Below are 25,409 nucleotides of genomic sequence, written 5' to 3'. Positions count from 1 at the left end.
ATGCAAAGCACAGGAATATGGGGCCTGCTGGCCTGATGAAGACAGAAGGAAAATGGTTTGGGGGTGTGAAGACTTGACCATTTGGTAGATGTGCTAACACACACTCACCTATATAACACAAAGGGACAGACCCAGGAGTGTTAAAGAAGGAACTGCAGAACTCAAGTCTCCAGTGGAATACTAGAGAAAAGCAAAGGCAAAGGACAAATTGTAGATAACTGAAACAGAGACAATGTTAAGACTTTCAATAAGTTGACAAGTCATTCAAGAGATTTGACACTAAACACAGTTCAAGACTTGAGAGGGAAGGAGGCACCCAGTGAAGATGCTAGGAGTGGAGATGTACCCTAGTCTGACCCTCACAGCTCCGAGACTCGGAGACTGCTATTATCGAGGTAAGGCAACTTCTACTTTTAAGGATAAGATGAGCTTCAAATAAGTTTCCAGGATAAGATGAGCTTCAGAAAAAATTGTATGTGAATGTACTGAGAAGGTGCTGTGAAAAGGTGATGAAAATAATTCTAAAACATAACGTTTGCAATATAACTAACTTTATATATGTATAAGAGCTGTCTCACCTATGGGCTCAGCAGTAGCATGATTATTTTGGGACTATATCAGTTAAAAGGACTGGTTTGAACTGACAAATTTTGTGAATTGATTCAATAGATTGTGTTATTGGGCAATCAATTTTCCATCACTGTTTATGGTTATCTTACTTCTTGAAGGGCCATAAAGACATTAGATTCCCCTCATGAAAAATGTGACCATTAGCTGATTCTCTGCATTGGGCTAATCAGAGCAACCCTGTCTAACCTTAACCATAAACGTAACCCTGTCTTACATAAAGAGCTGCTCTGTTTTGAGTGATCTGTGAACATCTTCCTGCCCTCCAGATCGAGGACCCTCGGAGCATGCACCCCTGTACCCCATGTCATGTGACATTGCAGCCCGAACTCTCCCCCCTCACCTTCTGCCCTCAGTCCCTGCGAACAGAGAAATTGCTGGGAAAGTTCCAGAGACTGTAAAGTTGGAACTGGAGAATGCGTCACTATGGAAACAGTTTAGTACTGTTGGCACTGAGATGATCATCACCAAGAAGGGCAGGTAATGCATTTCTGACTAAACTACAAAGATCCAGAAGAAAGATCAGAGGTAACTTGACTAAGTTGGTCAAGTTTATAATATTAAAATGTTGAGACAACATAGTGCCATATAATTAAAATCAGAGCTAATTTTTTTTGACACCCCTATATTCCTTAAAGAGGCAGTCATGGCCTGGTGGTTAGAGAACTGGTCTTGTGACCGGAGGGTCGTGGGTTCGATCCCCAGACCTGAGGCCATGACTGAGGTGCCCCTGAGCAAGGCCCTTAACCCTCAATTGCTTACTTGTATAAAAAAATTAGATAAAAATGTAAGTCGCTCTGGATAAGGGCGTCTGCCAAAATGCCATAAATGTAAATGCAAAGAGATACTACAGCAGATTTTGTAGTTATGTAAAATATTTTGTACTGCCATGGTAGAGTTGAATGAAGTTCACTTTTAAAAACGTATGTTGTAGAGTGTTATCTACCTTTATACTTTTGTTTCAGAGGTCCAGCTGATCTGGGCACATGTATTTTGAAACACATCCAGATTTTGTGTGATTTTGAATGCTAAAAATATATATTTTTAGATTGTTACATATTTTTACAGATTAAATCTATTGTATGCACTATGCAGAATATAGAATATAGAAGTTTTATTACGTATTAAATCTATTGTATGCAGTATATTGAATGTTTCATGTCTTCTACCTCTTTGTCCCTTTCTCCATCAGACGGATGTTTCCCCAGCTGAAGGTTAAGCTGTCTGGTTTGAACCCCTCTTTGCGCTACATTCTCCTGTTGGATATCATACCTGTAGATTCCTCTCGGTATCGTTTCCAAGATGACAACTGGCAGGTTGTGGGTGGGGCTGAAGCCCGACTTCCCGACCGAGTGTTCATCCACCCAGACTCTCCGGCTACCGGAGAGCACTGGCAGAACCGTATCATATCTTTCCATCGAGCCAAACTCACCAACAACACATTGGACACACAAGGATATGTGAGTTTAGATATCACTTTATTATTGGTTGATGTTTTTCTCATGTTTGTGAATGCTGAACCTTTGTGAAACTTTTGCTACTTTTTCATGTTTGTATTGATGAATCAAATCATTTATGATTCTTAAGGATCCAGTAACATCACATCACATCTTTGTTTTCTGCACAAATATTTTCATGCTGAACCTTCCCCTCTCCATCAGATCATCCTCCATTCTCTGCATAAGTACCAACCCCGTGTGCATGTAATTGAGGCCAGAGATGTGTTGATGTGGGGAGGATCTCAGCACACCTTCACCTTCCCAGAGACCCAGTTCATTACAGTTACAGCCTACCAGAACAACAAGGTGAGAAACCCAAAGTCAAAGGACTGATAGTTTTATAAACGTAGAGTATGAACACTATGCTCAACTGTCTCAAACAAGGTGGACACAGTTAAACCAAAATCAGAACAGCAACACAGCAAAGAGTGTGAATTCTGAATTTCAATCTCTTCGTGTTTTTAGATAACTGAACTGAAGATCAACTCCAATCCCTTTGCCAAAGGCTTTAGAGAGGATGGGATGAACTGCAAAAAGTGAGTCAAACTTATATGCATAACAGACCCGGTTCTAGATGGCTTACCTCCAGTGATGAAGTTACCTTGAGAAAGTAATCCGATTACTGATTACTGATTACTCCTTTTAAAAGTAACTTAGTTACGTTACATATTACTTGATTTTAAAAGTAACTACGTTAGATTACAAGTTACTTTAGTAGTTACATTCAGCAGCAAAATAATTTTTTCCAATACTCACTTTATTGGAAGTGCATTATTAACAGTAACAATGTATTGAAGCAGGTTCGGTAACCGAGGCAGAAACTGCTTAATCCAAAAATCCCGAGGAGGGAAACTTTATTGATAATGCAACCCTGGCGCGCGCAGTCGCCCCCCCCCCCCCCCCCCCCTCACTTAAAGGGCGAGACTCGCCGTGTCGCTACAGTATCTCCTGACATTACGTTTGTGTAGCTGCGCGGTATTATTTGTAAATTTATTTGTAAACGTAATACAAGCGAACTGGTGTGGGTTTCCCGAAACGTTCGTAGCGCCAAGTACTTCGTAACCTCGTATGAAACGTACGAGGTTAAGAAGTACTTAGCGCTACGAACGTTTCGGGAAACCCACCCCTGTTCAGTCAGACAGCTTGTGAAACGAAATACCATTACAATTTCAAGCATTTTAAAGTAGGCGACGTTAGTCAAAATTCCAGCACTTTTCAAACGTGGAACACAGTGCAACATTAAAATTCTTCAGGTAAATGTTCCTTCCCCTGTTTTTGAGGAGTGTTTCTTTATACTACCACACATCGTTACGGGAGGACACTGCAAAAAATGACTTGTAAAACGCGCTCGCGCTCTCACAGGGTCGCGCGCAGCGTGCGGAGTCGAGTGATACGGTCAGACGCAAAAGTAGAACTGAGCCAAGAAGAAAGCAAAAATATATATTTTTACTAGGGAAAATAAAAATAGTAACGCACAGTTATTTGGGTAAGTAACTTTAATCTGATTACTGGACTGGAAATAGTAGCGCGTTATATTACTCGTTACCGAAAAAAGTGGTAAGATTAGAGTAACGCGTTACTTAGTAACTGCTTACCTCCCTCTGTAACTCTCATCTCCCTTTACATCCCTCTGTAACACTCATCTCCCTTTACATCCCTCTGTAACACTCATCTCCCTTTACCTCCCTCTGTAACACTCATCTCCCTTTACATCCCTCTGTAACACTCATCTCCCTTTACATCCCTCTGTAACTTTCATCTCCCTTTATATCCCTATGGTAACTCTCATCTCCCTTTACATCCCTCTGTAACACTCATCTCCCTTTAATTGGATTAATGTGATGTTGTTTATTATGTTTATGTTGATATTTTCACTATAACCTTAATTAAATAAAAGGCTAATAAAAAACCCACTAAAGTAAAAGTTATACTGTCAGCTGCATCATCAAGACGAGAACTGCTTAGCTGACCCTCATGGTAATTGTTCAGTGCAGAGTTAATGATACTGACTTAAACAGAAATATGAGGTAAAGGAATAAACATTGTGTATCCGAAGATACACAAATGTGTATCTATCTTCAAATGAATAAACTTAAGACGTAAACTGCTATTTTAACTTCCCCCAGCATCGGCCCTGGTGCATAAAGAATGTGAAATTATGACATTTTAAACTTTCAAACATTTTATTCTTTCCAGGCAAAGAGACGCAAGACAGAAGCGGAAATTGACCCAGCCCTATCAAGAGGAACCTTTAGATATAGGTAAGTAAAATGGTTTAGTAACAAATGTTTCAGAACAGCTGATCAGTTCATTCTATAACTCAATGTTTCTCTCTTTCCTTAAGAATCATGTGACCCCTGTGATTCCACTGAGGTGCTACCACAGTCTTTGGCCCTGCAGAGCACCGGTCTGCCATTACAGGATTCAGGCTTCTGCTCTGATATGCCATCTTTCGAAGAGCAGACAGGACAGCAGATCAACTCTGGACAAGCATATCTGGGATCCCAAATGACACAGATACAAGCAATCTCTGAGATCACTGAATCTATAGAGAACCAACCTCAATCAACCTCAGATAATGTGGTGAACACTGAATTGCTTGATGGGTGAGTCTTAGAAACAAATACACTTCATTATATTTATACTGAATCCAAACACAAAGATTGTCCATAGGCTATGATTTGATGTTTTAAACAACTGTAACAATGAAAACTATTAACTAGTGAAAATCAATTCTTCAACTCTCTTTAAATTATTTAATAATTCATTTAAATGTACTCTCTTCTGTTCTCTTTCTCATTTACAGGTCTACCCAGATTATAGGCCTTTCCTCATACAATACATTTACATCTCCCCAAATAACATCATCTCAGCCCTCACCCCTCTATTCTGTGCCCTCTGCCCAGACATCTAATGTACCATCTTCTCATTCTAACTCTTCCTCTCTGCCAGATTATTCCTCCATGGCTTCAACCAGCTATCCAATTCTGGACTCCTCTTCTTCAATCACCTGTTCTTCTACCTCTGCTCCAGGCACTACATATTCCTCCACCCCTCACTCTTCATCTCCCCAGCTGCAGCCCACCTCCTCCTATCACTCCATTCTTCCATCCCAAGACAACCTAGATCCTCACACACCTACAAATACATCCTTTCCATCTCTTCCTCCATCTTCTTGTCAGCCTGTCACCACTGGTTCCAGTCTTATAGACACAGCTCAGAACCAGAACGTTGATGGAGAATTGGTCTCTTCTAATACACCCTCTACTGTCCAAGACTCAGCATCTACTGCTTTCTCCTTTCTTCCAGTGCAGTCTTCCAACCCAGAACCCACTACTCCACCATCCCAAGTCCTAACCCCATCAGCTTTCCCCTTTCCTCCAGTGCCACAGGCAAGTCCTGTTAGTGTCACATCAGATTCACACCCAGTCCAGAGTGCTTTCCCATTTCTTTCTGTGCAAGAACCTGCCTCCAATGGTATATCTACCCCATCAGAGCCAGACCCAGTTACCTTTCCTTTTCCATCACAGCCAAGCCATTCAAATCCGTCAAACTCTCTCTCTGGTCAAGCTCCAGTGGCCTGCTCTTTCACAACCTCACAACCACCGCCATCTTTCCAAAATCCAACTCATTCAACACCTATTTCTGTTGCGTACTCTTCTTCCAATTCAGCGAACCCAGTCTCTACACAGGCTGTGTCTGGCCCCACACACAACTCTGCCCCTGCTTATTCCCTTTCATCTCTACCTGTTCCTTTACCCACTCACGCAGTCTCTGGGGCCCAGTCTAACTCCGCTCAAACCCCTTACGTGTCATATCCCTTTCACACTACCATCCGTGGATCCCATCCTCTCCAGAATCTAGCCATGGCATCTGTTGGATCTCCTCATGGTGTCCAAGCCCTTCCAAACATGACCCAAATCCAGCCCACTGTCCCCCAGTCATTCCCAACATCCTCTTTCTCCCATGTCCCTCCCCAGTGTGCCAACCCTTCTCAAAACCCATCACAGCATTTCACTCACATACAGGCTTCTGCAGCTTCCCATCTTCCACATTCTGCCCTCCAAAACCATCCCATTCCCCAAGGCCCATCCCATGCACATTATTCTGCAACCTCCACCAATGCTTACCCTCCTGTTGCTCCATCAGAGATAGGGTCTTTTTCTCAGATTAACCCAGCTGCCCCCTATATACCAGATGTGGTATTGCACCCTCCCCTTCTGCCCATTGATCATTCCACTCCACCCACCCTCTATAACCCTTTTCCTTCCTATCCTCTACGGCTCTGCCAGGACCCCAGATCTTCTTTCCATTTACCGCTCAGACATATTTTTAGACAGAACCAACATGTACACTCGAACAGTCAGGGGTCCTATCTTGACCTTGGAGGAAGAGCTACATTCTGAAGAGGCTTTCAGATCTGTTTAATCGTTTGAAGTATGCATGCATTTTTTAATGCAAAAAAGCACTGAATTTTTTAAGTAGTAGAAATTCTTCATGGTGTCTGCAAATCTGTAAAAACCTCAACTGATCCCAGTCTTAACTCTTTGATTGTTTGATTTTTGATAAATTCAACAATTGTAATTGAGTATGACAAAGTTGTTTATAATCTAGGATTTATGTGGAAAATGGCTAGCGCCACAAAAAAGAAAGTGTGTAGTTTACAAATAAAGTTTATTGTACCGTTCCTTTTTGATTCCTTTTTCATGGCACGGAAGTTGAAGTTGCATTGCAATGGCCTTTCTATTCATACCCAACAGCACAATCTAAATACAACCCAATTTCAAACAAAATATAAATGCCCTAATAATGTTCTCTACTTTTATAAACTCAATTCATTATGAAGAAATTACCATTTTGCACTTATTACATCCATGTTATTATTGTAACTTCAACTTCATTGTAAGATAAAGTGTGTGCAATGTCAGAGGAAGTGAGAAACATGTTGAGGGTAGACAGTCCTTAGTATTCTGACATATACCAACATTCATTAACTAATTTTGGAGACTGTGTGAATCTAGATTGAATTTCACAAAGCAGAAATGAAATATTAACTCAAGAAAATTAAACTTACACCAAATCCATTCACAAAGCAAAATATGGCACATGAATATACTAAATAAGTCATAATTCTTTGACTTTTACCTTGTTCATTTTGCTCATATATGGAATTCACAGCACTCTCTCACATCTTCCATGTTTTAATAATGTGTTTTGTATGTAATAATGCCTATTTTTGTTATTCTGCTGCATGCAAACTACGTGCCCATTTGTTCAATGACAGGTGTTCGATTGGGGTGAACTGGGGGCAGTAGGCGGGTCATTAAACACCTCCTCCTCTCATCATCCAGAGGAGAGAAAAGGGGGGATGAGGTAAACAAAACCATAGGTAGTAAATACTCCTAAGTTTTAAATGACTTAAAACACTTTTGTAGAACCCCAAACACTGAGGTCTGTTATGCTTCATCTTAAAAGTATAATGTATTTCACCGTTTAACTTATTGCAAAGGTTCATATGAAAAGGAAGGAAAATAAGCATGCAGGGTAGGATGCTTAAATCACATGATAGTTTGCAAAGAAAATGGATGTAGTTTTAGTCATTTGGTAAAACATTTGTTAAAGTATAATTTTTTTTCTCCACATTCACTTTCATTTTAGCTCAGTCAGCTTTGAGCCCTAAACTAAATGACAATGGTACTGGCAGTAAGATTAATTAAGAATGAGATTATTCCTATACACGCCCTGATTTGTTTTTAGATTTCAACAACAACACTGGAAATACAGACTCGATGATATGAACAAACAAACTAAACATTACATAGGCTTAGACAGAGAATAACCAGAACTAGAACAGGAACATGACTCAATGACTAAACAAATCAAACTAGAGCTAAACACAAGATACATGCAATTACAGGAAACACAAAGATGTCTGACAACCAGGGAGACTAGTAGGGGTATTCATGGTTGGAAACACAGAGCAAGGAACAGTACAAGAAACCTAGGAATAAAGAAGTATCACATAAGCAGAACCATAAACAAACCATGAACTACAATCATCCATCATTGATCCGCAAGCAATCACTGAAAAACAGAAGGTGCATATACTCAAGCTAATCTAACAGAATAAACTAGGAACACCTGAATGTAATAGCCATGGGTGGAGACACAAACAATAAAGGCGTGGCAAAGTAAACTGACAACAGAAGCACATGGAAAACTAAGATAAAGTCATGACAGGGAGATAATGGATGGGCTAAAGAGAACACCAAACAAGATTGCCAGGTGGGGCGGAGCCAGACGTGACACAATACATTAGTTTGTTTTTCAGGTCACCCACTGTCCTGGCATTCAAGTATAACTTTCTTATCTTTTAATAAATGCATGTTTTTTACTATGGCTAATCCATTTTAAAGGAATGGTCAGAACTAAACCAAAGGTTATTGGGAAAATTTCCTGTACTTAGATCAGAATGGAATTACTGTTGTATTAAAACAAACTTAAGGGCCATTGGTGAATTGTTGGCCATGGTAATTGACCATAGACTACAGATACAATAGAGATTATCTTGGTAAATATTTCTTTAATATTCACAAGGCCAATTCTCAATGTACAGAACTCTCTCTGTTTCTACTTGGATCCGGCGAACTTCTCTCGAATCCTGCGCCAGAGCTCTTGTCGTAGCAGATCTCTCTCCTTACGGATGCCCTGGAGTACACTACGGTTCTCCTGCGCACGGCGTGCCAGGTATGGCAGTGTGTCGTCCACCGAGCCGTACGGCACAGACTTGTACACTAAGAAACCTTGCTGGGCTGGGGAGGGACAGTGTGGACGAACAGAGACAGAGAGATGATACGGATTAGATCAGCATGTCTGGCACACCTGAACCTGAGGAAGTAGACATGAAAGTTTTAGGAGGATTTTACCGAGAGTGAGAGACACGTGGTCACACATCCCCAGCAGCTGGCCAAAACACACTGAGCCCCCATCTTGACTGATTCCTAACTGGACCATTCTGAAAAAGAGACGTGTGCTGTTTTTCATGCACTAATAACAGGGATTATTATGTGACATTAAAAATGCACAGAAGCAATACATATACTTTACTAATACATATACATATACTAATTTAAAATGTAATCGTTCCATCTTATGTCAGGTCATCAAGGACAGGTTAACAGCCCAACAGCTACAGTATTATATATGCTCATAGTGACATACTGTGTTATAGCCATCCTAACAGACTCTTCATTGTGAGTTGCGACAATGATCTTGTACCGGTCTGGATTTTGGGATATGAGATTCAGCAAAATTTCCAGAGAGCCATTGTAGCTGCAGGTAAATGCGCAAAACATGAATATGAAAAATTGTTACATGCAAGTAATTCCTGGATTCTCCTACTCTGACTTCATGATGCTGTCACCTTTTATTTGTGTGCTCCCAGCTTTGGTGGATGGGGTCAGGTCTGCCTTCTTTGTCAGCCAGCTTCCTCTCCTTGTCCATGTAGGCACCTCGGACAAGTTTAATGCCGAGACAGAAAGATTCATCCACAGAAAGGCGGATAGCATTGAGCAAGAGGTCTCTTGATTTCTGGAGGAAGGAGAGAAAGCTCACACCTGCACTTACTCATGATGTATCAAACATAACCAAAACTTGCCAAAAACGAACTTTTAGGTAGCACTGATAAGTGTTCCAGATCCAGGCATCCTCTTGATTGAACTTCTTCATCATTGCCATGGTGATGAGCGAGAGTGCAGGATTCATGTATGTGTACTCAGCATCCACTAGAACTCTCACTTTGTTAATACTGGCCTGGAAACCCACAAAAAGTTTATTTGAATTCTAGTATATTAGCTGATGTAAGAAGTTTTTGATACTGTTTTTGATAAGTTTTCTACCTGTCCTATTTGATTTAGCCTGCGTAGGCCATGCAGAAAGTGCATGTTTTCACTCTCACTGAGGCCAGGAAATGTAACCACCTGTTGGCAAGACACCCCGTCATGCAGCACCAACAAACCTGAATGTTTTTTGATGTTGACAATGTCTCATGAATACTGTATGAATCATAATAATAATAAAATCCTGGTGCTACCTCATTATCCATAGCTCTAACCAAGAGGTTAAGATCAAACTCTTGTTTCTTCAACAAGGAGGTCAGTTTCACCTAAAGAAAAGGCAGTACAGAGCCAATTCAGTTATTTGGGCCGACAATGTGTATTAATAACAGCATTATTGCAGCTTGAACATTTATGGGTGTTTTTGCTAACTTTGATAACAGTGCCATTTGGCTTGGTATATCCATCACTTACACAAAGCTCCGGACTGACCAGTGCTGTGACCTTCAGCTGCATCATGGGATCTTTGCTCCAAGAATTGCTGTGGGACATGCGCACACATTCCAACATGGATGCCAAGTTGTCATCATACCTTTGCTCTCTGTTGACATTGTAACATTAGAAGTTAAAGAATCAGCTGTATGTCAGTTGTGTTCATTATTCTTCCCTGGATACCTACCAGAAACATCTCATGTTCTGCTTTGCACTAGCCCTAATCCTAGCAAACTCCAAGTCAGTAGAGTGTCAGGGAAATTAAATGGTTGAAAATGTTATGTTTTAGCTTAATTTTCTAAAATACACCTTATTGTTCAAACTCACTTTATGAAATTCTTCCTTTTGTGCTTTACAAAATTCCGTGGCTGCTACTTTATTTTCTTGGAAGACCCATAATCTTATAACAAAATATTAGAGAACAGACAGAAGCTTTCTAGACTGGGTTTCTGAATGGTCTACCCAGTGCTCTCTCCGAGGTCCTCCTCAATGGGTACAGCCAACATAGGCTGAAGTCCCAGCAAGCTCATCTTCCTCATGGACTTGGCAATCTCAGGCTCTGTTTCTCCTGCCACAAACTGTGCATACACAACAGGGCGAAGGATCATGCTGAAGCCTCTCTTTCCAAGGATGGTCCGTGCAAAAGTCATGAGCTGTGAGATGTATCAACGAAAATATACATAAACAATTATTTTCATTTTAACAAAAGTTAAACACATCAGTTTACTTTTAGACAAGTATATGGCCCTACATCTACTACAAATATTACAGTGCATTTGTCTTTCCAAGTGACCTTTCTGAGGAAGAGGCAGGTACCTCACTATAGCGGTATCTGTGCCTACAAAACATTTATGTCACATCCGAGTAAATGAATCTTACCTTGCCAAAGTTATTGACCAGCACAGGAAAAGAGCATAGCCTGAAAACGCTGAGTGCTCGTACAAGCTCCCACAAGCTCTTTGCCTGGAATGCCCGTGGATCCTCAAATGTCAGGGGGGTAAGCAGAACTGAGGACCTGAGATCCTGACTCTTGAGTGGGCCAAATCCCGGGCGGTTTGATGTCAGTTTTCGAGGGGCTGTAACCATCAAATGCAAGGACAGGAAGTGGCGTATCCTTTGTGGCTGGAGAACTGAAGACATCCTTGGATCATGTGTTGACTTTTTTTTATGTTTTTTATGTTGGCAAGGTGGCTTCAAACTATTCCAGTTAAGTATTGATCTTGAGTAGATAGGTAGCCGTGTCTTCTCTTTCTCTCTCACCTGTAAGTCAGTATGTAAGTTTAGAAATGAAAACAGTACGACTCCCAGTACAGTATTTCTTATTAACACAATGGTATAAATCTGTTTCATCACAAACTTTACCTGAAGGTTACGCTTGAATCATCTTGCTTGAATCATTTTATATACATGTCTCATATTTTGAAGTGAATCCTTTGCCCTGACTACACTTGTCAAGCAAGTGAATGTGCAATGAAAGAAAAAAATTAAGATGCCAAGATTTTGGACTATGACTGTAGGACTGTGTTGGGTTTTGGGGTTAATTACTGACAAACAGATTGAACTTTGGGTCAGTTCTTAGGGGCGAACACCTCTAGGAATAAACATAGCGTTCACAGTTCTCCAAAACTATGAAAGTCAAGGTGGAGAATAATTAAGAGACAGGAAGCTTATGTTCTTGCATTAGGATTAATAGCACAGTGAGATGACACATTCCTCCCTATAAGAATGTGAAAAGCCATGGACAGAAATTAATAAAGGGGAAAGAAAGAGCAGTACAGTGCAGCTGAGCCATTCTACTGGATGGTTAGAAGGGGTCAGTGACCTGTCCAACAAATAGACTTTGTTCACAAACTGACCCTTCAAGCAAACTAGAGGCCAACAATTAACACACCACATGTAATTTGCATCACAACTTAAAACTGATCATGCTGTGGAATCAGACTTGAATGGCAAGTCCCATAGCTCTTTGATCTAGATATTAGATCAGCTATTATGCTGAATGTTTACTTTTCACACACGTTCTGCAATAAACTACAGTAACTAGATTCTAATATTTCCATAACATCCTGCAAGTCATTCTTTTTAAGCATGCTTCCAGTTTTGGGAGTTGTATCAGGACCTCTTGGTTAACTCATACATCTAATAGACTTATGGGACATCCACATGAGTTTGGGGACATGTGAAAAGATTTGTTGTACATGACTTATGAGTTAACTTTTGAATAGTGCAGTTTCATGCGCTTTAGAATGTAATCATCTACCATGTGTGTACATCACAAACGTGATGTTGTAATATGCTAAATTAAATGGTCTTAAACCATAATTTGCTAATAGGTAATATTGAAGACATCTGAGTGACCCAAAATTATGGAGAATGCTGTTAAAAAAAATCCATTTCAGAAAAATATTTTTACTTGTACATGTGGCCAAGTCACATGCATTACTTAAAAAACATTGTAAGTTGTAATCTGAAGCTATAAGCATGTTGAGGACAGCACAGATCACATTACACTTACATCACTACTTGTAACAAAAAATTCTAGAACAAAAACTTGATTTGATAGGACTGGCTGCAGATACTGATTCAAGTCTGGTTTCTGTATTTAAATACATGTCTAGGTGTTGTATAGACAGAGTTGAAGTGTTTATATACTACTGCAGTATTCTTACACATCTGGGGGTTATATAGATGTGTAAGGGGTATATATACGTTGAAATGTTTATGTACAACTGCAATATTTATTTTGGCGGGAACAGTACTCCACCAACCTGTTGAAGTCTGACAGACACCAGCTTCATCAAACGAATGTTTATTGTTTCATCAAGTTAAACATCTCAAAATCAAGCCACCTTTAACAAGTCTGCCCAACGTCTACGACAAAACCAGCTCCTCCTGTTAATTGACTTCAAACACCTCAACCTCTACTATAAAAAAGAATTATGGAGAAACAACTTCTGTTGATAGGTCCGGATAATAATGTTAGCGCAAGCTATGGAACTTCAAAATATGTTCTGGTACACATGGCTGATTAGCGGTGTTGGATGGTAGAACTGCATGAAGGAGCCAAGTTCTGGTCTTGGAATGAAAGCCAGCCCTCCTCCGACTGGGCGACTGTGCTAGCCTCAGTAATTGCTTTGATTCTGGGACCTGTAGCCTCCCCGCTGGTAGCCCTGTTTCTGCTGATAGCCACCTTTTTGATCTGAGAGTGACAAAAAAATGGAAGGGGAATGCAAGGGGAGATGAAAGAACAGAAAAGAAGGCAAAGTGGCAGTTAGGAATCTGATATGTCTCAAGACCGATTAAGTTCAGCATTCACTGTTCAGCGTACACTTTTAGTATACATAATTATCAACAGACTTCAGAATTACATTAAATCAATGCTACATCAAGTCTTGCCAACATAAAAAAAATGAAATATGTCAATACAGTATTGCTAGTTAAGATACTAGTTAGTGATTATGAGATTAATCAGGTAATTAACTAGACATGCTGTGTAATTTCATCAACAAGCCTACCTCTCTGATAGCCTTGCTTTTGTTGGTAGCCACCTTTCTGATCTGGAGGACGATGACAACAACAAAAATGTGATTAATCCTCCTCATAGTTGTGCCCTGTAATCCCAGCTAAAATATACAAGTGCTTGGAGCTCTAAATTAAACCAGCACTTAAAAGGTGAGACAGCATAGATAGCTACGCAATTGCTATGGTTTATAATATCACAACCAATATGAGATTCAAACTTCCCAGTCGAGTACCAATACGAGAGGTTTGTTTGGCAGCTTCTCTTGCCAATATCACTACACTGTAGACTCAAAGGTCTAGAGGGCTGGTCACCTCTGTTGAAGTAGCCTCCGTAAACGCCCTGCTTGAGGTCAAACACTCGCTCGTTGTTCTCCACCAGGCCACCCAGCTTCTCGGCCAGCTGCAGGGCCATGTTCTGCAGGGACGTGGGCTCTGTCCTGTGCATCACTACCGTCTGGGTTGGCTGATCCAGAGATGCCTGCAAGACAACAATCGGAGCTTTACTGCTTACCTGTAATTTAGTCTCACGTGTGTCCAGCAACAACCAAAACTATCTAGGAATTTTGCTTTTACCATTAGCTCCTCGTTGATGATCATCTTGCTGATGATGCTGTGTACTGTTGGTAACTCCAACTCAAACATCTCAGATAGAGTCTCCATACTGTGGGAAGTAATGAACAAGTATGTGATCGTCCCAGGGGGCCTCAAGATCAAACTATCAAGACAAACACAGGTGATCTGCATTTGCTGGTAGTGGTACCTGATGGAGTCATACACACTGCTGTAGGTGAACAGGTAGGTACGCAGAGACTCCTCTTGAATCTTCCTGCAAATCCATAAGACAATGCATTCAATCAACAAAAGGAAAAACCACATAGCTTTAAAGTGTACCGACTAAACAGAGAGCAGGAAGCAGATCGAACTTTCATACAGCAGTAGCTTGGCCACTACTAGTTTCCCCAAAGCAATAAGAACACTAGTGTCACAAGTATTGTGTTTAGGATGGACGGATGCGAACCTGACGAGCATCTCTCTGACTCTCTGTGCCTCGGGAAACAGGTCCCACACCTTGCTGTTCATTTTCTCGTTAATAATGAAGGAGTGGCACGTGCGCCAGTCGCCCATCTTCATGGCCTTGCTGGCTGCCACCACGTGCTCCCGCATGCTTTCAGGGGGACCTGCAGGAGCGCAGAGAACAGATCTGCAGTTAGTGTTTGCTGAAGGTTAGAGAAGATAGCATTCTAACAAGCTTTGAACGTCTAGATGACCGCGGTTCAAATAACTCCAAAAAGAGTCCGTAAACATACGGCATCGAGTAACAGACTATGAAATGTTCAGACGTCCACACCTACACCCTTCAACAGATGTCGGACCCCTGTGAGCACTCACCCAGAAGCGGCTGTCTCTCACCCACCCGGAGCTGGTGGTGGAACTGCTTGCTAATCATCCTTCGGCGGGCATCAAACTCATGGGCTGCCATGTAGGGGATCTCCAGTAACATGGCTGACACCAGGTACACGCACTCCAGCAGCTCCAAGTTGATGTGCATATGGAAGGGTACCTAGGATTGAAACACCAAGATCATGCAACTGTATCTACAGTGCTTTTCTGAGCTTTGCTTTTGAGCTAGAAAAACTCCACAGTAACTCTTGGCCCACCGAGTACATAACGCATATCGAGACCACCATCCCCTCATACCCCAAAACCGGACACAAGCATTCTTTACTGCATTCTTCTTTTTCAACAAACGTGAACATATGTACACGTGCTGATCTTTCCTTTGTGTGACCTACAGCACTGATGGTCCATACCTGCCGTCTCTTCTCGATCTTCTCCTGCTCAGCGTTCCTCTCCTGCATGTTCCTCATGAGCAGGCCCTGGCCCAGGAGCTCTTTGGCTCTGCCACTTGACTGGATGTCCAGCAGAGCGTTGTGGGCATCTTTGATCATGCCCTGACGAAACGCACAGATGCCCAACTGTACCATGGTCCTATTGTACAGGATCTGAAGGATGGCGACAAACACAGGATCACACAACTAAGCACCTCTCCTAACACGCATAGAAACTAGCTTCTCTTTACACCACAGGAAAGGTTTCTTTAAGTTACATCAAACTGCTTTTTAGTTTTTATACTTTTATTTATTTCAGTGGTGTAGTCCAGTTACACACTGTAGTAAGTATTTTCACAGCATGTGTATGTTCGCACCTGCACAGGTGGGTCAGCATGCTGAATGTTATCCTGCAGGTGACTCATGAGCATGAGGTCACGGGCCTGGTACCAGCGGCTGTGCAGAGCATGGTGATAAATGTGACACAGGATGGCACAGGTGCGGATACGGTCAGTGCGGTCCTTGGCGTAAATGAACTTGCACAGGCGGTCCATGATGATGGCGCTGTCCTCCCCCTCGCTCTCCTCTTGGTCCTGCTCAGACTGTTTGGAAGGGAGCGAGATAATTCAGCTACACTGCAAGTAACAGTTAAAACAGCTAAGTGGCAGGTGTGGAAAAATGTTGCAATGTAAGAATGCATTCCAAAGCAGAAGTTGTCGAATAACTAAATGTAAATCAATGAACAAAACAAATCTGGAGAAAAATAAATAATATTTATTATAATTTGACCATGTGATCATGCTTAAGCTGGATAGCAGTCATAAAAGACAACCCTGACCACGGTGAAGTACCTGAAATGCTGCTAGAAGATGTAAATGCAGCACTATGGATGATCATCACTGAGAACAAGCTCATATGTCAGAGCAAGAGTGATGCCCAACACGTTTGGCTACAAAATGAACATAAAGGAAGTGTCTTCCATGGAGATCGTGGATGGTAGTAAAGAGACTGGGAGAGAAGTCAGACAGAATAAGAACTGCAGAAAGGCTTGAAGAAGGTACCTGAAGTACCACAAGATGTCCGTACCAGAGTCCTTACACACTGTGTGGTTGGACGGTTACAACAAGAAGGAAGTCTGCTAGAAATGAGGGTCATGTCGTAGTACCAGAAGGTAAAATAATATAATGTTAAGGACAGCCACGAGTACCCTGGAACGCCACAGGAAAATGGGGCTCATGAAGAGGCCGCAAAGAAAGTTAAATACCTACAAAGAGTGAGGCCAGCCCTGACAAGTCAGTTGAATGGGAACAAGAGCGTAGGTTGCCAACACCTACACCAATCACCAGATACCCTGCTGGCATAATAAGCTGGCCATTGGAGGAGACAGAAGACATGAGCATCAGAACAACTATCCAGGACGAATCAACCACAATCCAAAAGCTTGCTGTTAAGGTGATCCCAAGTGATGAAGTGATGAGAGAAACACTTTGAGTTGCATATATGTATGAAAGGTGCTATACAAATAAAAATTATTATTAGTAGTAGAACCGCAGTACATTCTGTGTCGTTCAAGAAAAGCTAAAGAAATATCAAGACCTGAGACAAGAGCTGGAAAATATGTGGAAGGTAAAAGCGACAGTGGTTCCTGTGATTACTTGAGTACTACGGAACATGACCGCAAAATGGGAGAATGGCCTCGGCAGACCCCAGGAACAACATCCGAGATCTCTGTTCAGAAGTGTGGGAACGGCTAAGATACTGTGCAAGAACCCTCAAGCTCCCAGGCCTCTTGTTGAAGACGCCAGCTTGAAGGAAAAGACCTCGCAGTTGAGGCAAGTGTCCCCCGAGGAATGAACGAATGAGGAACAACTCCTAGTTCAACCCACGGATCTTCACCAGACAGCCCTGCTCACCTTGCTCTCTCCCTGCAGGCCCAGCATGCGCCGGTGGGCTTTGTAGTCAAACTTGTAGTAGGTGTGCATGATGCGGCGCAGGTAGACCCTGCAGATCTCCTCCGTGCTGCCTTTGTTCTCCAGGTACTGCAGCAGACGGTCGATGATGCCACACACACGACCCTCGTCCTTCAGATTGTCTACGTACTCTGGAATGGCAAATGGTCAACAACAGTGTTGGTAATCCCCGAGGAATGGGCTGGCATCACTGGTTTAAATGCATCTCCCTCAGTTCATCAATGGATCAGCGATAACCTTATGAAACCGGTCACGTGGTACGACCCACTGTCGACCCACCCATTTAATCTCTAAAAAAAGGATTAAATATCTTTGCTGACAATCTAACAACCGCAAACTTATCAAATGAACATAAACTAAATATCATAAATCATTAATATTTCTATTAAGCCACACCTGCATGAAAATATATAATACAAACAGTAAATAGTAAGTTAATGTTTTTAATATGAATTGCAAATTCTATTGCTCTGCTTCATGAGAAATTTGCTAGTAGTGTTTGGCTTTCAACTCATCAGAATGGCAAGTGTGATATCCCCTGTAAAATGCTCACCCTGGGAATGTGGGTCTGTGTTCTGCATGATCTTTGTGAACTCCTCATCCATCCTTTCCACCAAGGTGAGGATACAGCCTCGAACGCGGAAAGGCTGCAACAAAATCAGATGTAAGATTAGGAACATGAACTGTAACAAGAGCTTCTCAGAAAGGTCCTTGAAGACACATACATAGTTCCTGACCTGTTCAGAGATGTTGAGGCTCTCGCTGTCCTCAGCGATATTCTCACCAATAAAGATGTTACTATTGTCAAACAGGATGTCCAGAAGTTCATCAATACAATCCAGACATTTCTTCCACATTTCCGGCTGAAAGAGTGGTAGAAAGTGGAAGCAAGGAAGGAATCCAAGGAATATGAGCAAGTGAATAAAAATTTTATGCGACTACCATTCTGCTAAAATAAGTGTTTTTCCTGAAAACTTATGTGAATGAAACAAACCTTCATGAAGGCAGCCAGATTTGGGTTATAGTCATACAAAGAGGCTATGATGTTGAACTTGATCTTGACCGTGATGCCTTGTCCTAGGTTATTTTCCTCAGAAATTGCAGCAAGAGCGTGCAGGAGTTCGATTTGTGCAGCTCTGACACACACACAAACACACACTTTTAAGATAAGTGATACGAGTCATGCTTTTAGACTAAAAAACATCTGCTGTCATAACACTGGTGATTGCTAGTCAATGTAATAAACTGTTTTCTAACCTTTGTTTAAACCTTCAGGTCAATGAAGTCTACTACCTGCTACACAGAGTTGTATATGGCGAGGACATACCTGTCTGTGCCCTTCTTTCCTCGAGCCTGCAAGATCTCATTCAGCTTCTTCACCACCACGGCAGTGTTGATCTCCGTGCCCTTGGCGAACATCTTGGGCTTCTCTTTGACCATGGGCACCCCACCCTTCACCTCGCTCCACCCGCCTTCGTCGCCCTCGGCATCCTCCTCTGCATCCTCCTCCGCACGCTCCTTTGCCTTGGTCTTCTTGGGGCGTCTGCTGCTGGCCTGTCTGTCTATATCCTGGGTCCTGAGACAGGGAGGTGAAGCCCTTACAATGGCATTCCCCGAGTGTGGCCGGCGTGGCCAGACGTGAGCCCTACCAGACGCTTCATGCTGCAGATGCCAGTATCTCTGCTTTAAGTGAGTTTCAGGGATGACCAAAGTAGTCTACAGGGTTAGTACAAAATCCCATGTAGAAGCATAACAGAATACTATAATGATAGCATGAATCCTTAATACATGATAGTAGGCCTGTGTTGAAAAAATCGATTTTCCGATTCAGAATCGATTCGCATATGATGATCTGATTATCGATTCGTACGTCCAAAGATCGATTTTTTAGTGAACTTTTACCCCCGCCTCGTCACCGAATTCACGCAGGCGTGCTCGGTCTAACTAACTGTAAAACGGCTTGGCGTCGGACAGTGCCGGTAACGACGATAGTCAAATCGGAAATCTAAAAACAGAAGGGCAGTTTATCCAGTGTCAGTGACTATTTACAGTTAGTCCGTGTCACTGACCATTTACCCAGTGTTTTTACAGTTTAAAAAAAGTTTAAAATGTTCTTGTAACATTGGGCGCAAGGCGATGGACGAGACAGAATCCTTTGCACTTTCCAAATCGTTACGTTTATTACATTTACCGAAGCGCAGACAGCGCACATAAAACACGTTTACATAGAACATGTGTGACTCAAACAACGACGAGCACAGGACGCTGCGCGAGCGCAAATTAAATAGACAAACCACATCAACCCCACGTGATTACAAGACGAGCCACAGGTGAAGACTATCACAAGACGCACCCGCACCCACGGAGATACACCGACGTAGACGATTAGACGCAGATGACGTTAACACGTCCAAAACGGAGGGGTCGGGGACCGTAACGTGAGAGTTCTGTTCTTATATTCTCACTTTAAAGAAAAATACACGTTTACATTTTATACTTTCAGTTTATTAAGTGTGAGCACTTTTAAAATAAAAATGCATTTGGTAGCAACAGCTTTTGAGTGAATTCTTAATTATTTCAATCCAGGGTATCTGCACATTTTTAAATCTCAAATTCAATGACTTTTAAGACCTTTTTAATACCTCTCACAAGAAAAAATAATACTATTACTGGGGATGCTGGTGTGTTCCACATCGTTGACGGTGAGGGGGTGGCGAACGAAAATTGTTGACCGGGGGGGGTGTGGTTGGCGAACGAAAATTGTTGACGTTGTTGAGGCCGTATACTCCAATGCTAGGAATCTAGCACTAGGACCCTGAAGCGGTTTTTTCCTGCATTAGCGCTAGATTCGGCAAAGTTCACATTGCGCCAGAACAACTGAACAACACACACTTATAATAATTTAATGCCTCCCCTCATAAAATTCCAGACATTTTAAGACCTTTTTAGGCCTTGAATATGGAAAACTAAATTTAAGACATTTTAAGACTTTTTAAGGACCCGCGGGTACCCTGCAATTATAATAATAATGCACTGGTAATATAATAATAATAATAATAATGCACCAGTAGGAGCCCACTGTTGCAGATATAGACACCTCAAAGATGTCCTCTGTTTATTGTCCTGGATTACCTTTCTTGAAGGTAGATTTAAGATGACCCTTTTCAGCCATGAGTAACTACCAACTACCAGTAACTATTTGCTGATTAATATCGATATAATACTAGTTTTAACATGTTGCTTCTGTACACAGTCAGGAAACAGCTCAAATACATTTTTAATAACACTAAACCCCAAATTGGATCGAATTGGATCGAATCGATTAAATCGGATTAAATCGAAAAAAATTGATTCTTAATCTTCAGAATCGGAATCGGATCGATTCTTGGAATTTGAATCAATACCCAGACCTACATGATAGCATGAATCCTTAATACGACAGGGTTAAAGCAATACCCACAGAACACCAAATTTGCATATTGCCATCTTCTGCAACGTCAATACTGCACAAGCCACAACTGTGTAAACGATTTAAAGATCATGTATTGTGTAACCCTGGGTTAGACCTGAACATTAAACCATGCACGCACTGTACTAACTTTTTGAGGAAGGCTACAGCAAGGGACGCGGTGTTGCCTTCATTGTCCTCACTCTCGCTGCCACTGTCCATCGAGTCTGAGCCCCAATCCTCATCATCATCGTCATCGTCACTCTCGGACTCATCCTCCTATGCCAAAGCAGAAACAATGAGTCTGTCAAACACGAACACCCACCAATGGTAGTCCATTTCTCCTCTTCATTCTACATTTCAGACTGCTACTTGTGCACTACACATGTGATTTAGACAGAACTTTACTGATCATGATGTAAGCTACAGTGCTACAGTGGCAGAAACAAACATGCAAACATCAGTGTGAGAAGACAGTGCAGGCCCGTCTGGGCACGGCAGACATATTGCTTGCTACTTTAATGACTGCAGCACGCACACTAATCCAGCAGAGTGGCGGAAACAGTCTGAGCAGCTCTCCTAATGCTATGTTGCATCATTGAATAGGAGCAAAATGGCATGAATTCACAAATAATATAATTTAATATAATATGGCCAATACTAGGTTTTACTGTGTTATCAGCACAGAACAGTGTTATTATAACATGAATTAAGTGCTTATTTAGCTAGCAGTCTAATCTAACGAGCTTAAGTGACAGCTCATTCCTAATACATAGAGTTCAATATGACGTCGGTCCACCCTTTGCAGCTAGAACAGCTTCAACTCTTCTGGGAAGGTTGTCCACAAGGTTTAGGAGTGTGTTTATGGGGATTTTTGACCATTCTTCCAGAAGCGCATTTGTGAGGTCAAATACTGATGTTGGACGAGAAGGCCTGAGTCTCAGTCTCTGCTCTAATTCATCAAAGGTGTTCTATCAGGTTGAGGTCAGGACTCTGTGCAGGCCAGTCAAGCTCTTCCACACCAGACTCTGCCATCCATGTCTTTATGGACCTTGCTTGATCATGTTGGAAGAGGAAGGGTCCAGCTCCAAAAGGTACAAAACGTCTTGGTATGTTGAAGCATTCAGAGTTCCTTTCACTGGAACTAATGGACCAAGCCCAGCTCCTGAAAAAGAACCCCACACCATAATCCCCTCTTCCAAACTTTACACTTGGCACAATGCAGTCAGACAAGTATCGTTCTCCTGGCAACCACCAAACCCAGACTCCTCCATCAGATTGCCAGATGGAGAAGTGTGATTCGTCACTCCAGAGAACACACCTCCACCGCTCTAGAGTCCAATGGCAGCGTGCTTTACACCACTGCATCCAACGCTTTGCATTGCACTTGGTGATGTATGGCTTGGGTGCAGCTGCTCGGCCATGGAAACCCATTCCATGAAGCTCTCTGTGCACTGTCCTTGAGCTAATCTGAAGGCCACATGAAGTTTGGATGTCTAGTGATTGACCCTGCAGAAAGTTGGCGACCTCTTTGCATTATGCACTTTAGCATCCGCAGACCCTGCTCCGCCTGTTTATGTGGCCTACCACTTCATGGCTGAGTTGCTGTTATTCCAAACAGTTCCATTTTCTTATAATACAGCTGGCAGTTGATTGTGGAATAATTTGGAACGAGGAAACTTCATGATTGGATTTGTTGCACAGGTGGCATCTTATCACAGTTCCAAGTTGGAATTCAGCGACCCATTCTTTCACAAATGTCTGCATGCCTAGGTGCTTAATTTTAAATACGCTTGTGGCCACGGAAGTGATTGGAACACCAGATTCCGTTAATTTGGATGGGTGAGCAAATACTTTTGGCAATATTCAAAATAAAATGTGAGCTAATAATAATAATAATCAGATTAAATAATCTCTCGTGTCATATCTCTCCGGCCTCTCCATTTCCTGGGTATAATGTCTACATCTATATAAATGATGGTGGTAAATGATGTGTTATGGTTAACACTTATTTTGTGTGTGTGTGTTTTTAAAGCATATATAAGGTGCTGAATAAGTTATTATAAGTACTGGGAACTCACAGCTGCTCCTTTCAGGAACTTGCTGGCTTCTGTAGCAGGTTCAGCTGCAGGCTTCTTCTTCATGAAGCTCTTTGCAGTGATGGCACCATCACCACCTGCCTCTCCCTCACTCTCAGAAGACGAACCTTAACATCACAGCCAGCACCAATCAGCCACAATCAAAATATTCATCACATTCATCACATTCATTATGCAATAAAGATTAGGACTAAATGTCCGTTTTCATCAAGTGATTCTTATATTTAATCCTGAATAAACCCAGAGCGTACCAGACTCTGCTTCTTCCTTCTCTTCCTCTTCATCTGCGGACTGTTCTGGGTTCTAAAAAGGCACGTGTGAGAGAAGAATACTTCAGTATTACCCTGTTTCCATAGTTTCCTATGGGTGTTTTAGTCGGGTACAGATCGGGACTGACCTCCTTGTAGTTGGAGATATCAGACTCGAAGTCACGGTTGTATTTGCGGATCTTCTGGCGTAAGGTGCTCAGGGCTTTAGCGTTGTTTTTGTTCATTTTCTTCTTACCCTCTTTGTCTTCCCATAGCTGTCAAAGAAAATTTGTACATGAAAATGCCATTTCCAAACACAAGTTTATAAATGTATCATAAAAGCTCAAAGACCTTTTAGCAACAACCTACGTTAAAGGCCTCTCATTTGCTTTTCTGAAGTGTTAAACAAAACACAGTATTTGAGTGAACTAATTTCATTGCACGTACTTGGTTTAGGTAGTCTTCCAGGTCTGCAAGAAGGCGAATATAAAACTGGGGAACCCCCTCTTTGTCCACTATTGCTTTACTCTTGAGGAATGCTCGACATAACTGCTCAAACTCTTCCAGACATTTTGACATGTCTCTGATCTTCATGGCATTGCGGATGGTTTTGATAAAGTTTGTCAGCTCTTCAAACCTAAGGAAAAGACAAAACCAAATGGTTTTATATTAACATTTCAAGTATGAAACACTGACACTGCTAATTTATAGTTTATATATATATATATATATATATATATATATATATATATATATATATATATATATATATATACACTTGTTCAAAAATTAAGTAGAAGACCAAAATCTCTTCACCTTTTATCTTTGGCACTACGTACAACTCTCTTAGTATCTTCCTCATCGTCACTAAGCAAGAGAGCCCTAAAGAAAAGACAAAAATAAGCACATATAAAATATGTTTGAGCACATGTTTCCGGCAAGAACAAAAACATAAAACCAGACTACTGACTGCTTATTGAAAGTAGTCCCGGCTGCTTTAGGGGTGATCTCATCGGCGGATGAGGACTCCTCCGACTCGCTGTCGGATCCGGTGGCGAAAAAACGAGACATCCCAGGTAGTTGCTGACACTGCAGATGGTGAGTAAATTCATACAAACAATAAGAAGCCAAACAATTCTTCTAAAATCACAGCGTCCGCTCATTTTATCCAGTTAAAAATTAAACCCTCGTCAGTTTCGTAGCTACAACGTCACCTCGCGTCACTGCAACGTCGTGGCTTTAACAGTAGACGGTATGTTAACCAGTGCCATCGCTAGCTATATTACCACCCATCTAACGGTCAAGAAACTGGTCGTGTGTTAACGTCCAGCTAACAACAGCAAAAGAGTGACCACAAAGAAACAGCCATCTTCGTGTCGTTGTGTCCGCTTGAGCGAATAGCGGCGCAGCTACGACGTGACTGTGCGGAGGGGACGCCAGGCGGCTACGCGGCTAGCTCCCTGTCGCCTTCTCCTGGGCACAACGGCAGAACTCACCAATAATCAGCCCGTTTATAACAAAACGTTAAAAGCTGTAACGTGCTCCTACCTGTTATCCAAGAAAAATAACTGATTCTTGTATTATGAGGCTGTTAAGATCCAGATTGCCAGTATTTGTCACCACAAGCTCCAGCGTGCGTCCAAGCCTTTTCGGCTACTTCCGGCGAGAGGGTCGTGTGCGCGCGCACATACCGCCACTGTGGTGCGAACTACTGCCCCCTACTGCCATGGAGTGCGAACTACTGCCCCCTACTGCCATGGAGTGCGAACTACTGCCCCCTACTGCCGTGGAGTGCGAACTACTGCCGTGGAGTGCGCGCGCACGTACATGTAGGGCGGAA

General features: G+C 42.0%; 3 protein-coding genes across 3 annotated transcripts; 1 reads left to right on the top strand and 2 right to left on the bottom strand.

The window, feature by feature from the left end:
- The first annotated feature begins 72 nt into the window (after window positions 1-72).
- On the top strand, window positions 73-6,777 carry tbx6 (T-box transcription factor 6). Its single transcript, XM_077000734.1, has 8 exons — window positions 73-395; window positions 897-1,107; window positions 1,820-2,087; window positions 2,289-2,432; window positions 2,592-2,662; window positions 4,323-4,387; window positions 4,471-4,732; window positions 4,933-6,777. The coding sequence occupies exons 1-8, from the start codon at window positions 326-328 to the stop codon at window positions 6,530-6,532; spliced, it is 2,691 nt and encodes an 896-aa protein (XP_076856849.1). The 5' UTR covers window positions 73-325; the 3' UTR covers window positions 6,533-6,777.
- Window positions 6,778-6,783: 6 nt separating this feature from the next.
- On the bottom strand, window positions 6,784-12,450 carry prodh2 (proline dehydrogenase 2). The gene is made up of 11 exons (XM_077000735.1): window positions 11,816-12,450; window positions 11,333-11,713; window positions 10,916-11,106; window positions 10,436-10,562; window positions 10,219-10,290; window positions 10,025-10,105; window positions 9,795-9,938; window positions 9,550-9,716; window positions 9,348-9,458; window positions 9,053-9,141; window positions 6,784-8,938 (listed from the first exon to the last, which is right to left on the bottom strand). The coding sequence occupies exons 2-11, from the start codon at window positions 11,591-11,593 to the stop codon at window positions 8,757-8,759; spliced, it is 1,425 nt and encodes a 474-aa protein (XP_076856850.1). The 5' UTR covers window positions 11,594-11,713; window positions 11,816-12,450; the 3' UTR covers window positions 6,784-8,756.
- A 796-nt stretch (window positions 12,451-13,246) lies between these two features.
- eif3c (eukaryotic translation initiation factor 3, subunit C) lies at window positions 13,247-25,275 on the bottom strand. The gene is made up of 22 exons (XM_077000733.1): window positions 25,118-25,275; window positions 24,540-24,658; window positions 24,386-24,451; window positions 24,017-24,206; window positions 23,719-23,844; window positions 23,573-23,624; window positions 23,304-23,428; window positions 21,374-21,501; window positions 19,102-19,350; window positions 18,769-18,910; window positions 18,512-18,637; window positions 18,328-18,421; window positions 17,718-17,905; window positions 16,182-16,406; window positions 15,787-15,978; window positions 15,365-15,536; window positions 14,994-15,153; window positions 14,736-14,801; window positions 14,549-14,636; window positions 14,288-14,453; window positions 13,969-14,010; window positions 13,247-13,652 (listed from the first exon to the last, which is right to left on the bottom strand). Exons 2-22 carry the CDS (start codon window positions 24,638-24,640, stop codon window positions 13,576-13,578), a joined length of 2,775 nt encoding a protein of 924 aa, XP_076856848.1. The 5' UTR covers window positions 24,641-24,658; window positions 25,118-25,275; the 3' UTR covers window positions 13,247-13,575.
- Window positions 25,276-25,409: the final 134 nt, after the last annotated feature.

The sequence above is a fragment of the Brachyhypopomus gauderio genome, chromosome 3 (genome assembly GCF_052324685.1).
Source record: "Brachyhypopomus gauderio isolate BG-103 chromosome 3, BGAUD_0.2, whole genome shotgun sequence".
In the NCBI taxonomy this organism is placed as follows: domain Eukaryota; kingdom Metazoa; phylum Chordata; class Actinopteri; order Gymnotiformes; family Hypopomidae; genus Brachyhypopomus; species Brachyhypopomus gauderio.
Note: the sequence above shows the minus strand (reverse complement) of the source record. Positions and strands in the feature narration are given on the sequence as shown.

Excerpts from the sequence above, each read along its gene's own strand:
- tbx6 (XM_077000734.1), top strand. The coding sequence starts at position 326 with ATGCTAGGAGTGGAGATGTACCCTAGTCTGACCCTCACAGCTCCGAGA. Across the intron at positions 2,088-2,288 it reads CATTGGACACACAAGGATAT|ATCATCCTCCATTCTCTGCA; the intron begins GTGAGTTTAGAT and ends CCTCTCCATCAG. Across the intron at positions 2,433-2,591 it reads CAGCCTACCAGAACAACAAG|ATAACTGAACTGAAGATCAA; the intron begins GTGAGAAACCCA and ends TCGTGTTTTTAG.
- prodh2 (XM_077000735.1), bottom strand. The coding sequence starts at position 11,593 with ATGTCTTCAGTTCTCCAGCCACAAAGGATACGCCACTTCCTGTCCTTG. Across the intron at positions 9,142-9,347 it reads GTTAGGATGGCTATAACACA|AATGGTCCAGTTAGGAATCA; the intron begins GTATGTCACTAT and ends TCTCTTTTTCAG. Across the intron at positions 8,939-9,052 it reads CCACGTGTCTCTCACTCTCG|CCCAGCAAGGTTTCTTAGTG; the intron begins GTAAAATCCTCC and ends GTCCCTCCCCAG.
- eif3c (XM_077000733.1), bottom strand. The coding sequence starts at position 24,640 with ATGTCTCGTTTTTTCGCCACCGGATCCGACAGCGAGTCGGAGGAGTCC. Across the intron at positions 21,502-23,303 it reads AGTTCCTGAAAGGAGCAGCT|GAGGATGAGTCCGAGAGTGA; the intron begins GTGAGTTCCCAG and ends GCTTTGGCATAG. Across the intron at positions 18,422-18,511 it reads GCCTCAACATCTCTGAACAG|CCTTTCCGCGTTCGAGGCTG; the intron begins GTCAGGAACTAT and ends ATTTTGTTGCAG.